Source organism: Choloepus didactylus, chromosome 1 (assembly GCF_015220235.1).
Source record: "Choloepus didactylus isolate mChoDid1 chromosome 1, mChoDid1.pri, whole genome shotgun sequence".
Taxonomy (NCBI): domain Eukaryota; kingdom Metazoa; phylum Chordata; class Mammalia; order Pilosa; family Megalonychidae; genus Choloepus; species Choloepus didactylus.
Window position 1 is genome coordinate 161,233,561 of NC_051307.1, and position 16,422 is coordinate 161,249,982.

Sequence of the window (16,422 nt, forward strand, 5' to 3'; positions counted from 1 at the left end):
AGGCAGGGTGGCAGGGAATACAGCTGCATGGACACGAAGTGACAACTCAGGGACGATTGAGCCCTGACCGTGCAGGCCCAAGCAGCTCACATGCAGTTACTATCACAACAACTCAGGAGCAGGCAAGAGCAGAAGTGAAGCTGTCTCACAGACAGAAGTCAGATTCATTGGAGGTTCCTGCCTGGGAGTGGGGTGGGATCAGAATAGTTAGGAACCATGATATTTATCAATCTCTACACATCTGTGTAGAGTTTGGAAAAGTGCTCCAAGTGAGTCATGCCCCTACGGAGTGTATATATATACACATACCCCCAACTGAGCACATCTGTTCTGCACCAGTGGTTCTCAAAGTGGGCAGCCCACTGGCATCACCTGGGATGCTTTACAGAGGACAGAGGCCTGGGCCCCACCCCTAGAGATTGTGATTCATCGGTCTGGGTGCAGCCTGGGCACTGATATATTTAAAAAGCTGCCTGTAGGATCACCTGCATAATTTATGGAATGCAGTGCAAAATGAAAATGTGAGGCTCCTTGTTTAAAATTACTAAGAATTTCAAGACTGTGACGGCAGAGCATTAAACTAAGCAAGTGGTCCTTCCAAGCGTGGGGCCCAGTGTGTCTGCACAGGCTGCATGTCCATGAAGCCCATCCTGGCTGCCCGAGGATTCTGATGTGCAGCCAAGGTTGAGAACCAGAAGTCTAAGCAACCTGAGCATATTCCAAACACTTTAGTAAACTGCCAAAAGCCCTGTAGTACACTGGAATTTCTTTCTCTACACCTTTAAATATTTTTGAAAGCAGCTCTTGGATACAGGTTCCCTCACACTGACCAGAGCCTGCCATAGCTTGGGTTTCAGAGATGATAGCGGAAAGAAGGAAGAAAAGAAGGTGGGAAGAAACAAATGAAGGTGTGGCTCTGTGAAGTTGCATCTACATAGAACAATGTGGGTCAAATTATTTTCCTTGTTGACAAATGTTATTTCATTGTTAATCTTTCTTTCTGAGTGGTCTTTAAGTACAATGCATTCAACATTTTAGCTTTAAATTCCATCCTCTGCAGGGTTCTCATCATATAGTTTTCAAAAATTACAAAACAAAAGCTTGTTCTCCTTGAATAGGGCAAGATGGGCTTTGTAGTCAGTTAACGCAGTTGCAGCGGAGTTACGGCTCTCGGAAGTCTGAGCTGCAATCTTGGAAAGCAGCGACTTAAAGAGTGGTGATTCTGTAAAAATAGCTCCTTTCCTGTCTTGCAAAGAAATGACTTCATATTCTCCAAGCCCAGAGGTTTTCAATACACCAACTGCAAAAGAAGTCACTCAATACATAATCCTCATGTGGAGGCTGTGTTCCACACTGTAATTAAGTGGACTTGGAGTGCATTTGGGAAGAAAACTCTGCCAGCAGAGTAAGCAGTTCCATGTCTAAGTCAGCTCACCACCTGTGAGTCCATCGACCTTGGGCAGGGCCCTTAACTTCTCCAGGCCTCAGCTTCCTCATCTCTATACAAAAAAAAAAAAAAAAAAAAAAAAAAAGGATGAATTCCTGTCTTTCTAACAGGAGGTTGGGAGGAGTATATGAGAAAGTGCTTTGTAAACTACAAACTGTTCTAGACACATGTAGGTGGTGATAAGAAAAAGAGAAAATGGGGGTGGGTCTGGGGGAAATATGAAAAAGGGTATTGGAAAAGAAAAGGGAGGAAAAGTAGTTTTCTGCAGCCTTGTGATCTCACATGACAGGGCTTTCTGCCTGGGTGGCGGGGAAGTTCTCCTGCCAAGCACCCTGGCTTGCTGGGCGTTCCCCAGGTAAGCCTAGGGCGCTAAAGCCTAGGGCCTCTGGCCCCTTAGCGCCACCGCAGTTTCATCGGGAAGTGGGAATAGATGGGCATTTTGCCATTTTAACAGCAAACAGAAAATCAAGGCCTCCTATCACTTACAATCTAAGAAACCTCTTTGACCTCAGGTTCATAAACTCTCCTGAAGAAACTATTTTTTGCTTTTTGATGCTTTTTCTGTAATTAGGGCCAGGACTTGATGTCTTTGGGTGCTTTGGTTTGCCATGATCTAAACTCCAGCTTGCTTCTTTAACAGCTCTAAATCATGGCAAAGAATTTTTCATTTTTAAATAAAATTTTATAATATCTAAAAAACACTTTCAACAAGTCAAGCATCAACATTATATTTAAAATAGATGCTTATAGGAAAGTGTCTTGTAAACTGCTAGGTATGACTGATTCTTTCTTCATAGATCCTTTACTCGTATAATTGCAACCAACCTAATTTTAGTCTTGCTAGGGTTTCACCGGCACACATCTTCACAGCTGACCCTGGATCCTCTCCTATGTTCAAACCTCTCTTTGGCTAGGATCCAGCCCCAGTTTCAGGCCAGTTTGGGGACCAATGGCTTTCAGTGGTTCTCAAAGTGTGGTCTCCACCTGCCCAACAGTATCAGCATAAACTATCAGCTTGTTAGAAATGCAAAATCTTCTTTCTGTATCTATCAAATCTAGGATTCAAAACTCTGGAGATTGGACCTTGCAGTCTGGGTTTTAACATGCATCCAGGTGATTCTCATGGATGGCTCAAGTTTGAGAGCCACTGCCCTCCAGGCTGTCAACTGAGGGTAATTTGTGATTGCTCTCTGAGACAGCTCCTGAAATTACTCCCTGCAAGTTTCAGCTCCTTGCCAATTCCTCTTTCCACCTTCCTTGACAAATTGAGGAATAGAGAAAAAGTGGTTTAGCAGTGTTGAATGCCTCAGCTATTATATACAAAATCAGAAGGAAAGAATTTTCAGTTTTTGAAAATGAAACATCCAATCTGCCAGCAGGTATTTCAAGCAGTAGCTGCTGGCTGTGTGCAACTCAAATTTACATGCAACGGCACTTCTTTTTTTTTTTTTTTTTTTTTTTTTTTTAGCAGCATTTTGAAGTCACAAACTGCCTTGGGGAGAAAAAAAGGAAAGTGGAGCTCCTAGTTATGAATTCAAACTTACAGCAGAAACAGAACCCTTAAAGAATGAATTTAAACTAGGTTTTCAAGCAAGTTTTATCACGCTAGCCTATGCAAGATAAGTAGGTTATGGCTAGCCCAGGGACAGCAGAACAATGGCATGCATTCTAGTACCTCCTGATCCTACACCAGTAACAGACATTACTAATTGATCACAACATTCTTCATCCTCAGCAGAGTGCCCCAAGTACCCATTACCAGGCTACTGGTGCTGGCACATGAGACGGAACCTGCTCGACAGCTACAGTGTCCACAACACCTGACAACCAGATGGTTAGAGCAGGCTGGTTTTGGTTTTTTCTTTTCTTGTAGCTTTTTGTATTTGGTAGACAACAGTTGCATACCTACATTGCATAATGCTAGAGGGAGGTTATTTTCATCATATAAACAAGCACATATAATTTAAAATGTCAAATGACTTGGTCCTAGATGTTGTCCTTCCTAAGGCAGATAACTGATCATATTAGAAGATGAGAGACAGAGGGGAGGACCAGGGTACTCTAGAAAGAATATGCTTTCCCCCAGGAATGTGGAATGGCCTTTGCAGCACCATCATAGGGGGATGTGGATTTTTTGGACAGTATCATAATTCCCAAGCAAAAAGCCTTGGGCATTCTAAACTGCTGGGTAAGAATTTACCATCAGAAGCAATGCCCCTGTGTACTGAGCAGCTCTTTTCCAGAATAGTAACCAAAGTGGCAGGTCGCATGGAGGTTAAACTAACCAGGCTCAGATCAGCCATATCTGGGTTTAAATTCCATCTCTGTCACTAACTCAACTCAAAGTGTGACCCTGGGCAAGCCATCCTCTGAACCTTGATTTTCTAATGACTTTTTTGTGTTTTTTTTTAATGCATATTCATATACACACAAACTCGAACTCTCAAGGCTGTTATGAGGGTTAACTGAGATAATGCTGTAAAGTATGAAGGGCAGCATCAGGCACATGGTGAGTGCTTAATACATGCTAGCTATTATAAGTATAACTGCTGGAGACAAGTATTTGATTTATCCTTCTAGAAACCCTTCCTGCTGTGACTCTCACCCTGTATGAGGCTACCCTCCTGCTGCCCATCCTGAATCTGAATGAACCCAGGAGAGTCAGACTGGCACTTGACCTTTCTAACTGCCAGGGAAACTTAGTCTCTTCTTTAAGGAGAGAAGCACATGCTGGGCCTTTGCTGACCTCACCCAGGTAACCCCATTCCCATCCATGCACATCACAAATTCTCTCCCCTCAGATGCCCTAACCCAGACCTCTCACTGCAAGACTCTTCCCTCATGAGAAGTCATCTGTGGAATGCTGAATCAGTAGCCGCTGGAGTCAGAGGAGGATGTATTTAGTAATTAAAATACAATTGGCATGTCTTTTCCTAGATGACACCTTCTGGCAACACTTCTACCTACAATTTTATGCACTTGACAGTTACAGTTAGGGCTGCTGCCCAGTATACAGGTTGTGCACTGCACAACCCAGGGGATGCCTTTCATGCCGTGGGACTCAGTCAAACAAAACAGCCCTGGGTGATGCTCTGGGCAAGTCTACCAATCAAACTCATCAGAATCAACCAAGGCATTGGAGTTGACCTTTCAGATGAAACTTATTAGTCAGACGCATAGTAACAGAGAGCTGATATTCCCCCAAAGACACCATGGTGGCCTGCTGCCCTCTAAAAAGACTTCAATTAACACCACTATCTGCAGGGAGAAGAGGAAGGGTCAGCAGGCCTTCCTTTGCTTCCCTGGGCCATTTCCAAGAGCACCAAATGACTCACTATCTCACTCCACCTCTCTTTAATCTTGATCTATTCTCTCAAACTCTTTTCCAAATTTTTATTTCTGTCAAATTCTCCCCCCCCCCCAAGGACCTACTTTCATCCAAGCATATTCAATATTTAGTTGAACACCTCAGTGCCACACACTAGGCTAGGTACCAGACCACCAAAAACACACCTGTTCCCTTGCTCCCATGGGACTTTGAGCCTCATGAAGAGAGATGAACATTAAGCAAATAATTACAGAATCAATTAATGATTTAATTGCAATTCAGTCTTCTTATATGGTCACACCTGGCTCACAGTTTTTTTTCTAATGCTTTTTGTTTTTGTTTTTCATTCCTTTGTTCAACATCCTCAACAACTTTAGAAGAAATGTTGGCAACTGATGCAATTCTTCAACATCCGAGTTTCTAGATTTGATTCCACTGGCATGCACAGGTGCCACTCCCTCCGCCTTAGGGGCCAGGCAGCCTTACTCTCCCTTCAACTTGTTTGACTTGATACCCCTCAATTCTGGCCACAACCCCATCAGCTCCAGGCATCAAGCCCACTAGCCATGCCACTCAGCACATTTGGAGAATCCCTGGTTTGGATATTTTTGGCTATTTCAATGCAGCCTTTCTTAACCACTCTTGATCCCAGCATCAACTGTCTTAAACCTTCTCCATTCTTCCAGGCAGTAGCCCCATAACTCATCTCCATGCCTCCAAGGTCCTTTCTCAACTCTTACCACCACCCTCTTCCAATACAATCCAAACACAGTATTTCCCAGCTAGTCTCCCCAGAGCCTCACTCCTATTACCTCCTTTTCTCAGAAACTATGGGAGTTCCCTGTTTTCTGTAGACAAAATCCATACCCTAGACTTAACACTCAACTCCTCCCCAGCAGGAGTCTCTCCTCCTTGCTTCCAGGATGTGCTGCCCAGAGTGTCAGCCTACCCAATGCCTCTACACCCTTTAGTGGTCACTCAGTCCTTCCTCCCTGGTCCTCCCCTGCCATCAAGCTTCCCCTTCTCCCATCTCCAGGTCCCTGTTCTCTGGGCCCCTGATCTCAGCTCTCAGTTGCTCATCCTGCTCTCACTGAGTGCATCATGTGTCCATGTACTAGACAATAACCCCAGAGGGCAGGGATTGTCAGGCATTGAGTATATGCTCTCAGAATCCACCCCAGTCCTATGCACAGAATCAGTGCTAAATGAATGAGGATCTTCTTGAACTCAATCCCTCCTGCAACGACCACAGTCCTCCCCTCAGGCTCTATGCTTAGCAGGCACAGGCTGGTTTCTCTGCAAACTCTCTGAAACAACCTTGCACAGTCTGGAAGGTGGTGATGTGCTGGTCAGTGCTTACCTACTAGTTCCTCAACAAACACACCAATAAACATACCAAAAAAACCCAAAACCCTGATTTGTAGCATTTGCTAGTTTCCATGGTATAAATATGTGTATCATGCCACTTTCAAGAGACAAACTTGATGCCACCATCTGTGGGGTCTGGAAGAGATGCACATAACTGGCTCTTGAGAGTTAGTGTGAGCTGTCTCTAGCACACTACTGCTAGAAGGCCATGCTCATTTTCCCCCTTAAATAATAAAATTTTTCTTTTCTGTCACTGTGTCATTCTCTAATGAATTTCAGAAAAATTTATTTTTCTGCTAGTTTCATCCTTCAAGGCTCAGACTTCCTGTCCACCCCACTCCCTGCCAGAAGAAAGGGCTGAACATTCCTCTGTGTTGGCTCATGGAGGCAAGAAGGAAGGAGGAAAGGAGGGATGGGAAGGAGGGAGGGAAGGAAGAAAGGAAGAAGGGAAGGAGGAAGGAAGGGTAAATAATTTCTGATTTTTCCTTATCATTCTTCAACCCAGTTTTTGCCTCCTGCTTCAAATCTCTCAGTTGACCAAGAGAAACATTACCAATTACACTTCAGAAATCTCACCTTAAAAAAATCATTTTTAAAAAAGAGAACTTGACCTTCACACCAATTCTTTTAGCACAAAGTGAAAACCTCAGTGAAGGGAAGGTGTGGGGGAAGCAAGGGTGGTGACAGATGAGAAAAGTTATTGGAGAATGGCAAAAGATAGATCGTAGCCAAGAGAGTCTTCTGTTCAAATCGCATCAAGTTAGCATGGCGAATCCACATCCATAGGGATTAGCTCTGGTATGTTCTGAATCTCGGGGAGATGGGTGTCGGGGAGATGGTGACCAGCAGTCTCAGGGCAGAGGTCTCTATACCATGCTGCTGGGCATCACATAAGCTGCTAAATGCATCAGTCCCTCCCCAGCTCCATGTGAGCCACAGAGAGGGTAGAACGTCCTCTGAGCAGAATGCACAGAGCAAATGCTGTACAAAAATGTAAGGTGAAAGACAGAGCAGTCCCATCAATTGTCCTTTTATAGGTATCTCGCAGTTGATGGGCTCACCTCAAATTGTAACTCCTTGGCAGGGTCATAAAGCAAGAAGGCTCTTTACTCCTCCCCTGACAAAGGTGGGGAGGGGGGCTGTTAGGTGTTGCCAGGGCTGAAATGAAGCCCAGAACACATCGCTCTAAGCACATGATATAAATAACGACATTAAAATCACTAGCACCATTACCACATGCCATAACAACAATTAATAATGCAGGGAAACAGGGTACAGGTTGGAGAGCCCACCTCTCCAACACTCTTTCAAGTTTACTTGAGAAAGCAGAGCCCCTAAGAGTAATCCAATTTATCTGGTACCCAGCCTTCCAAGTCATGATCCTTAAATATGTCAGCGTCTAAGGAGGAAGAGGAAATTATCTGCACAGAAGTGAAAGTCGTGGTTCAGTAACATATTTAATGAAAGTCAATAGGAAATATGTATAGACTCATGTGCATCAGATTATGGCCAGCTGGCTGAAACTCCTGAGGGGCCGGTGGGAGGGGAGTGGTGTGTCCCAGCACCCACCCCGCTGATGCTGAGGAAAGAGGTTGTGGCTCTTTGAGAGGGAAACCAGAGCATGAAAATGGTGGTCTAATGGGGCAAGCTTTCAAATACGACTTCCAATTTCACAGATGGCTTTTTGACCCCTTAGTGCATTAAGGGAGGCAGTGAATGGAAGGATGGTGACATTCCCCCTAAAGATAATATATGAAGTGGCTGTCTGTAAGACTTTGACTAAACATATTTTATTGGAAGAAGTAACTTCAGTCCCTAGATATTTACATGAATAAAATACTTCTAGACCTAGTGGTTAAAAAGAAGACTACAGCATCTGAATGAAGATAGATTGAACAATGATTAATAAGAATTGAAGAAGAAAAGGCAAAGAATGTTGTAGAAGAAAATAAAAGCAGAGAAGAGGACACAACGCAGACACATCTTTTAAGAAGATTCAAAATAGGCAGTGGAGGAAGCAGTAAAGAGATTACTTATAAAATAATGGTATTTGGGGATGTTATCTCATTTACATTACTAAGGGTAGGTCCATTACCAAAATGACTCAACCACCACTGCACCATAAAGAAAGATGAAAATGCTAGATCAGTCTTTAGGTATGATTTCCTGAGAGCATCTTAGGCAGTTACTTCTGTGCTGGGCTGGGTTTCCTCTCCAATGCAGTAAAATGGTTGAAGCACACGTGTTTCTTGGGAGTGAAATTTGTCTTGTGTCGCCCTGTATATCACAGATCTTTTGCAGCAAATATGGGTGGGCTTTCTTCAGGAAACAGCAGTCTTTCTTCTTTTCATAGTTTGTCTCTAAATGCATGTAGTTAGGCAAAGGGGAACTCAAAGTGTGGGAAGCTTTGGTCCAAAGGTATGGAGTTATGGTAGTCAGGGAGTGGGATATTAGGTCCAGTTTCCAAGAGTTTATATTTCTTCCAAGGACCATTAGCTGTGTGCCCTATTTCTCTCTCCTTATCTGCACTCGGTGGTCCATTTCCAGAGCTATTTATGAATCCTTTAAAACTACAAATGACTTCTCTGTAACACCAGACAAGTTTGGCCACCATGATCAAGGGCCCCCAAAGATCCTGAATGATGTTTTCTCTCTGTCCTAGGCAAACATTGTGGATGGTTCAGACTTATCTTCTGGGGCTCTAGATGGTAGAAGCTTCCTTTTTCCGAACTAAAATGGCATTTTATGCTGAAAGAGAACACCTAGAGTGGTGGGACACCAAGGAGAACAGAAATGACGGGAAGGGAGAGCCATACCTGCTCCGAGACCTCTTCCGATTTTCACAAAGATACATCAATTCCTTGGCAAACTCCCGGACAGCTTCGTTTGGGTCCTCATAAGTGAAGGGGTCAATGTAGATCTTCATCCCTGGGGATTCCTTATTGGAGGAGATAAGCAGGGTTAACATCCCAAAGAGGACAGGGGAGTCATTAAGTCCTGGCTGACCGTCCCCATCACTAAGGTGTTCCTGAAAAGATATCTCCTATCGACTAGGCTGACATCTTCTCTGCCTCCCCTTTTCTTGCCAGGCCTCCCCATCTCCTTTCCCTCTAGGCCACTCTAATCTGGGCCACTCTAGTCTGTCCTCTACTTCTCCTCCATATATATTTTTTTTTTCCTCTTTTTGAACTCTTGATGAAATGTGGAGAAGATTACTTATAAATGACAGATCGGGACCAGCTCCCACACCAGGTGCTCACAGAAAGCAAGAAAGCTGATTGATGCCAACCAAACGCATTAGCAGAAAAGTGGTGGTAAAATGGTAGGGTAGATATCAATATTTATCAACTTGACAACTTTCCTGAGTGGAGGCCACTGTTAAGGTTATAACTGACGGCTGTGGTACAGGGCTGCAAGAGGGATGAGGATGGATTTTTAAAAAAGAAATTGTTATTAGAAAAAAATCTTAAAGAGTAAGTGCCGGGAAAGTACACCAGAAGGGCAAATGTGAAGAGAAAAGCATAGAAAATACTAATAAAGAAGAGAGCAAAGTCTACATAGGAAAAATGAGGGGGAATGAAAGAAAAATGATAATTGAACCACCATGCCTTCAGACACACTGAAGTATGAAAAACGAATAAAATGGTGAAAGAGAAATACACAAAGGAATATAGAGTCTGTCACTGATACATATGGTGCAAGATAAATAAGTGTGCATAGGGACAAAATAGAGAATTGTCTTTGCAGAAGAAATACATTCAAAAGGTGGAGAAGAGAGGACAAAAAAGTAAATGGAACCAAGAAACAAATGGATTCATTCACAATGTAATTTTACAACATCTTTGATATGTCATTAGGCAAAGTATAGACATTGTTTTCATGGTGGTAGGATTGTTGGAAGAGGTGGGGGCTTTGAAAGCCAAACAACATGGTCTCAGTATTGCATCCTTGTGGATGGTAGGTGTTTTCCCTGCCAGCTTCTGCTGTCTAATTCATGAAAAAGACAGGTAAGCAAGGCAGGCAGGTCTGAAAAAAGCAAAACTGTTCCATGCCTGGGGGTCGGAACTCAGACCTGAGACTGGACCTCAAGTCCCCTGAGCTCTGTTTCAGTGCCACACACCTCCCTACTGTGGCTTATTCTCTGGTGACTCCCAGCCTTTTGCACATGTTCTAGCTTTGACATTACTCACTCAAAATACTTCTGATGGCTTTACAACTCCTAAAAATTGATGTTGCCTTGGTCACCAATTCAGGTAATGATTGGAAACTAAGTAATCATCCAAAGGAAGAAAGAAGATACAGTACAGAATTGAAAGGGGATTTTTTTTTAAGCCAGAGAGAGCCAGGTGCCCTGCTCAGATAAATTGCATTTTCTGAAAAATGATTTTTTCCCCAGCCATTAAGTAAAATCATCCCCGGCAGGCTGGACAACTTGCTTTAGGATGGTTAACACCATCCCACAACACCCCTTGGAAACTTATGGATGCACTGACTTTGGAATGTGCTGGCTGAAATGTGGACAAAGGAAACAGAGAGATAGTCGCTATTAGAATGTGATGGAATGTTGGGATGGTCTAATCCCTGGGGCATATGAGGAGTGTGTGCGTGTGTGTGTGTGCGCACACGCGTGTGCACACGTGTATAAGAAGAGGCTTCTGCTTTAATAACAGTGGACAAATGGGAAAGCAAGGCTGATGGGCGGTCATCTTTCTCATCTCTTCCTTATTTGTTATGGAGAATTAGTGATGGAAAGTGTCTGAAGAACCCAGATCAGCATCTACAGGCAGTCTCGTCTTAGTTTGTGTTTCTCCAGAAGCAAACCTTGAGACAAGGGTTTGAAAGCAGTGGTTGATCTGGGAGGTGATCCCAAGAAGTAATAGCTGTAGGAGAGTGGAGAAGACAGGGAAAGGAAGGCAGCCAACAAAGGGTGGGTTCTCAAGCCGCTTACCATGGTGGGCAATCGAAGCAGGCTTCACCCCACCAGGGAAGCTCCGGGAACTAGTGTAGAAAACCACATGCCCCAGAGTTGGTCCACCCTAGGGTCAAAGGAGCTGTGGTTATTTCCACACTGATTCTCACCAGAACGCTGGTTGGGGGCTTGCTGCATGGGTGGGTGGGGAGGCTCCCATAGGAAAGAAATACCCGTGCTGCAGGTGAAAGTCGGCCAGAGTGTGCTGGAGTAGTGAGGGCAGGAGATGGCAACAGACTCAAAATGCAAAAGGGGCAGCATGTCAGTGTCAACAACCCCTGACCTTGCCCAAATTCTAAGCTTGAAAAAAGGCAGAGAAGAGAGGAGGTAAAGAGCCCAGATGCTGGGGTCCACAGCTGAGACCAAAAACCCAAAGCCTTTTACTAGCCTTGCAAAATGCGGCAAGTCCACATACCTCTCTGATAATAGTTTCCTCCTGTCAGTGGAGGAGATGATGACACCTCCCTCCCAGGGTGGCTGTGAGATTAAAGGACATATGGCAAGTGATGTACCTAGCACATTGCCTGATGTCCTGACAGACTCATTAGTATTATCAGTAAATTGTTCTAGGAAGTGTGTAGGGAAGTAGGGAGAAGAAGCGAGGGGGGCCATTTGGGGGATGTAAGCCGCTTAGGGTTATATTAGTTACTTTAAAAATAACTACCTTGTTATTTTAGATAGAGCTTTTAAACGATGTGTGCTAAGCTGTCCTACAGGAACCCTTTAGTGGAAACTAATTAAACAATCTAGAATGCGCTCTAATGAATGGTTTGCAAGTAAGGACATATATATGGATGAATGAGAAAGGATTCTGAGTTAATGAGCTTTATAGATATTGGCCCCAATCAGTTCAAGGAAGGAGCTATTCCCAGAGGGGAAAAGGCAAATCCCTTGATGGTGCCAGGATTTTTTTAGGCTAGTAATGTGCAACTAAGTGCACCCAAATGGGAGAAAGTTAATGCTTTGATGACGGGGGCAACTCACTCACAAAGAGATGTTTGCTGCCTTGCTGGCTCTTAGAGTTAAGAAATGTGTCTGTGTGTGTATCTGTGTGTGTGTGTGAGAGAGACAGTGTGTGTGTATATGTGGGAGAGTGTGTGTGTGTGTCTGTGTGATTATGTATGTGTGTGTATATTTGTGTGTGTCTATATATGAGAATGTGTGTACATGGGAGAGTGTGTGGGGGTGTGTCTTGTGAGTGCATGTGCGAGTATGTGTGTGAGTGTGTGAAAGTGTGTGTGTATGTGTGATGTGACGGCTGCCGTGCTGGGGCCAGGGGTTTTGCTTGTCGCTGTGGCCTTCCCAAGCCCAGGATGCTTCATGGGCCGAGGGTGGTTACAAATGTCAATTTAGGATGTCCCAGTCACTGCATCTGTGCAATAGTATGAACCTGGACTTGGCTTCCCTAAAATTGAGGAGACTGTTGTCAAATTGGGGAAATGGAATGGAAACAGTGAGATAAAAGGCCTAACAAACTGCCCATTCTCGATGCTTGTTCTCTGGCTGAGGTCTGACAGGAGGGACGTGGGAAATGGACCTGGCTAGCTCTCTCGCTAAAGCCAGGAAACTGTATGTTCTAAATTGGGAGTGTGATTTGGCCCGAGCACATGCATGTAACGGCTCCCCCTGCATCCACCTCATCCTGGAATGGAGCATCTTGCCAGGCCTCTCTCCCTCATTAGAGCTAGCCTTTCTCAAGTCCCAGAAGATGATGAGAAAAAGAAAAAAAAATAATGCCTTTAGCTAGGCAGAACAGGTCATTTGTCTTCTGGCTCATTTTGTGTTTCTGCATAAATCCTGCATCAGCCTGTTCCTGCTCCCACTTGCCAGTGAGCAGTTTTTAATTATCAGGAAAATGGTATTTAGTGCAATGAATCACCAGACAGTGAACAAGGAATTCTAGTCGGCTGCAGAGTCAGGCACAGTCAAACATTTGGAGATAGGGATCAGAAAACGTTCTCAAATTGTGAGTGTTGGGGAAATATTATTAGTAGCAGTAATAATATTATCAGATGTCATATATCTCTACAATGCAAAGCATTTTGTGAAGTTCTGTACAATGCTTCATATTACTTTTATTGTTAATATTGTATATTTATAGCATTTTACAATTTTTAATTATTTTAACAGAGCCCACATACCCTTGGCATAAAAGTGGAATGTATAGATCCATCCTTCTGATTAAAGAAGGGCCTCGAGAGAAAAAACTTACATGCTACTGTCTTTTGGTTTACTAATTTCTATTAAAGATCTAGTTTGCAGACATGATCTTTGATTTGGGAAGCTTCTTATGTTCTGGCTGGGTTGTAGCCTGGATGGCCTAAGGCCATAAAGGACCAGGGTCCTGGCAGATGTACTGAAACTTGAACATGAACCGAGGTTCTAACTACATTAGGTTTGGGGAGAAATGACGCAGCCACTGTCCAGAGCCTTCTTCCATGGCACTGACAGTCCTTGAAGCCGAGGAAATTGCTGGCCATTGTCCAAGGCCCTGCATCACTGGACCATGATGTTGTTGAAAGTAAAGAGGCTGGGACAGGCTCTGGGGATGCAGGCAGATGTGTGGGGTCTATCTGAAAAGTCAGCTAGAGATGTTTAAAAGCACCAGGGTTTTGGCGCAGAGCAGAAGTGGGCTGAGAGAGGGCCAATTCTAAACTGTAGGTGATATTTGGGGATCAAAAGCTGGAGAAGATGGAATGCTTCTTTTTAGCTCCTTTGTGCATTCGGAAAGTACAAAATTATCATCTTGAATATCTTTATGGGTGGATGGAGACTACGGTTACCTATGAGGTTTCAGAGGGGCTGAGCTGAGCCTGGCACCCTCCAGCTGGCAGGTGATTTCCTAGAGCCCCACAGTGTGGTTTTGGAGACATAGTGTGTTAGGTTGTTTTCAGTCATTTATATTGTTTATGTCTCAGAAGGTTTGGACATGGGAAAGTGGGGACAGTGTGCCCTCTTGTTCCCCGTTCTGGATCCAGGGCAGACTCTATCATCTATGTGACTTACCTGAATTTGGTCCAGTGAGCTAAGGATGAGAGGGCAGCTGTTTAGGGATGTGACCATGCAATCCTGTCCCTGGCAGGGACTTCAGGTCATCTCACCCTCTGTCTCAGGACACTGATGATCCCCTAATTTTTCTTTACATCGACTAGACACCCAAACAACACTGAGCTAGGGACTTGGGAGCTACAGGGAAAGTCAATTCATGAGGTCCTTCAGGTGATTAAGGCAATGTGGATAGTTGAGAAACAGGAGCCCACACCTGGAAACAGGCTGCATGTGGTGCACAAACCAGAGAAGACAGGAGGCCATGGATAGCAGTCCCTAGGGTCAGAAGCCTAGAAGCACCAAGACTCAGTTGAGCCTGAAGAACAAAGTACAAATGGCCCTGCATTGTATAGAGAAGGTTGTAGTGTCATGAGGCAAGCTCAAAGAGAGGTCTGGCATTGCATAAGTGGGAGAGATGGAAGGGAGTTTGAATGTGGAGAGAAGGGGACAGCACTGGGGCACGGGCATGGGGAGGGCCTTGGATGCCAAACAAAGGCCTCAGGATTGATGCCATCAGACATACAGAGCTGAGAACTGTTATACCAGCAGGGGAGGCATGTGCTGAGAGGAGGGCATTGGGGAGTTCATTTTGCTGGCATCTTGCAGCCTTCCACATGCAGCATTGTGGGGAAGGGGCTGGAAGATGGTAGAACAGCCAGGAGGTTGTTAAAGTAAGTAAGGTGTAAGAGTTTTCAACAAGAGCACTACAATGAAAATAGCTGAAGTGGAAAGAGAAATGTCAAAGGAAGAACTGATAACACTTGTGAGCAATTAGAGATGGGGAAGTAGGTAGGCACAGGAAGAATCTAAATCAATGCCAATACTTCTAGAAAATGGTAGTTCTATTAACCAGGTAATGGACTTTGGGAAAGAACTCCTATGGTCAGGGAAGTTGGCATATGTGCTTTTAGACTTTGAATTGAAAAGTGAAATATGCAAGTGCCTGAAAGTCAGAAAACTCAGACTGGAAAGAGTTGGAAGACTGGATCTAGTGTTGCAGATTTGGGAGACACATGGGTGGTGGTTAGCATTGTTGAAGTGAAGGGCTGAAAACTGGGCAGGTTCTTGAAGGAAAACTATCACTAATGGATGATGAGCACTAGAAATGCTTTGCCCCACTTATCTTTGACAGCCAAGACCAGGGCAATGGGTGGTTGTCTTTTTCCATGAGAGAGGAGAGGTTATGGGATACCCAGCCAGGCTTGAGAAAGAGCCCAAGAGGGAAGCCCCAGGGTGTACAGGAAGGTGAAGGGAAAAGCAACGATCTGAGGAGGAACTTCCTGCCAGCTTCTGTCTGGGGATCTCACCACATGTTCGAGATTTGTTCCTAAAACCACAATTATTGCTGAACACCTATCTCCTAAAGAGGAAAGCAGATCACAAAGCTACTTCCTACTGAGGAGGGTATTTCAGGAAACAGTTTATCTCCCCACTACTTGGGTATCAACATCCTTCCAGGCAAGACCCACTGGTTTCTGGGCCACCAAAGTCCTGCTGGGGTCCGGAGAGCAACAGTCAATGAGCTCAGGACTAAAATCATTAATGGTTTCTGGGGGATCTGGCTTAGAGCCAGCATTAGATGCACTGGGTGCATTTAGTTCATTAAATTTATTTGACATTTATTAAGCACTGACTGTAAACTCAGCCACCTTTTGTTCCAAGAGGCCTTTCCTTCTGTCCCCGTAAGTCTTTTTTCAGTTACTAATGTTCCTGTAGCCTCCAAAAGTGACAGCCAACATTTCTCCTGCCTGTCCCAATCCTCCAGGGGGCACAGCTCACCATCACCCTAGCACTAAAGGTGATTTCCTATGCTCTGGATGCTGTGTTCTCTGCAGTCCTGAAACACTCACCACCCAGAATCAAGACAGCTGGATGTAGACTCTTGGAGCAAATGGGCTCCTGGGTGTCATCCAGTCCAGTTTCCCTCCTAGAGCAGTAATCTCTACAACATCCTTTACTGATAATTATGTAGGCTCTGTTTGAATGCTTGAAGGGACAGAGAGATCATCACCCCATGAAACAGTGTGTCCCTTTGTCGGACAGCTCCAACTGGAGGGAGGGGGTGTTTATACTGAACCATTTAACTTCATGAAGCACAACATCTCCTTTCTTTTGCCCTAATGACATTTCACAAGCTTGACGCTGACCCTCTCATATACCTGCCTGGGCTTCTCAAGTCCCAAAACATTGGTGTTTCCAAATCTCTTCAGAACCAGACCAGGATGTAATACCCCTTGGTAGGCAGGCTGCCCTACTCCGGTC

General features: G+C 44.4%; 1 protein-coding gene across 1 annotated transcript in view; it reads right to left on the reverse strand.

Annotated features, from left to right (window-relative positions):
- The window catches only part of EPHB1 (EPH receptor B1), a 452,618-nt gene that overhangs the window by 56,444 nt on the left and 379,752 nt on the right, over nucleotides 1-16,422 (reverse strand). The window contains 2 exon segments of the mRNA XM_037844578.1: nucleotides 8,960-8,997; nucleotides 8,999-9,079. Coding sequence (XP_037700506.1) covers nucleotides 8,960-8,997; nucleotides 8,999-9,079 — 119 coding nt within the window.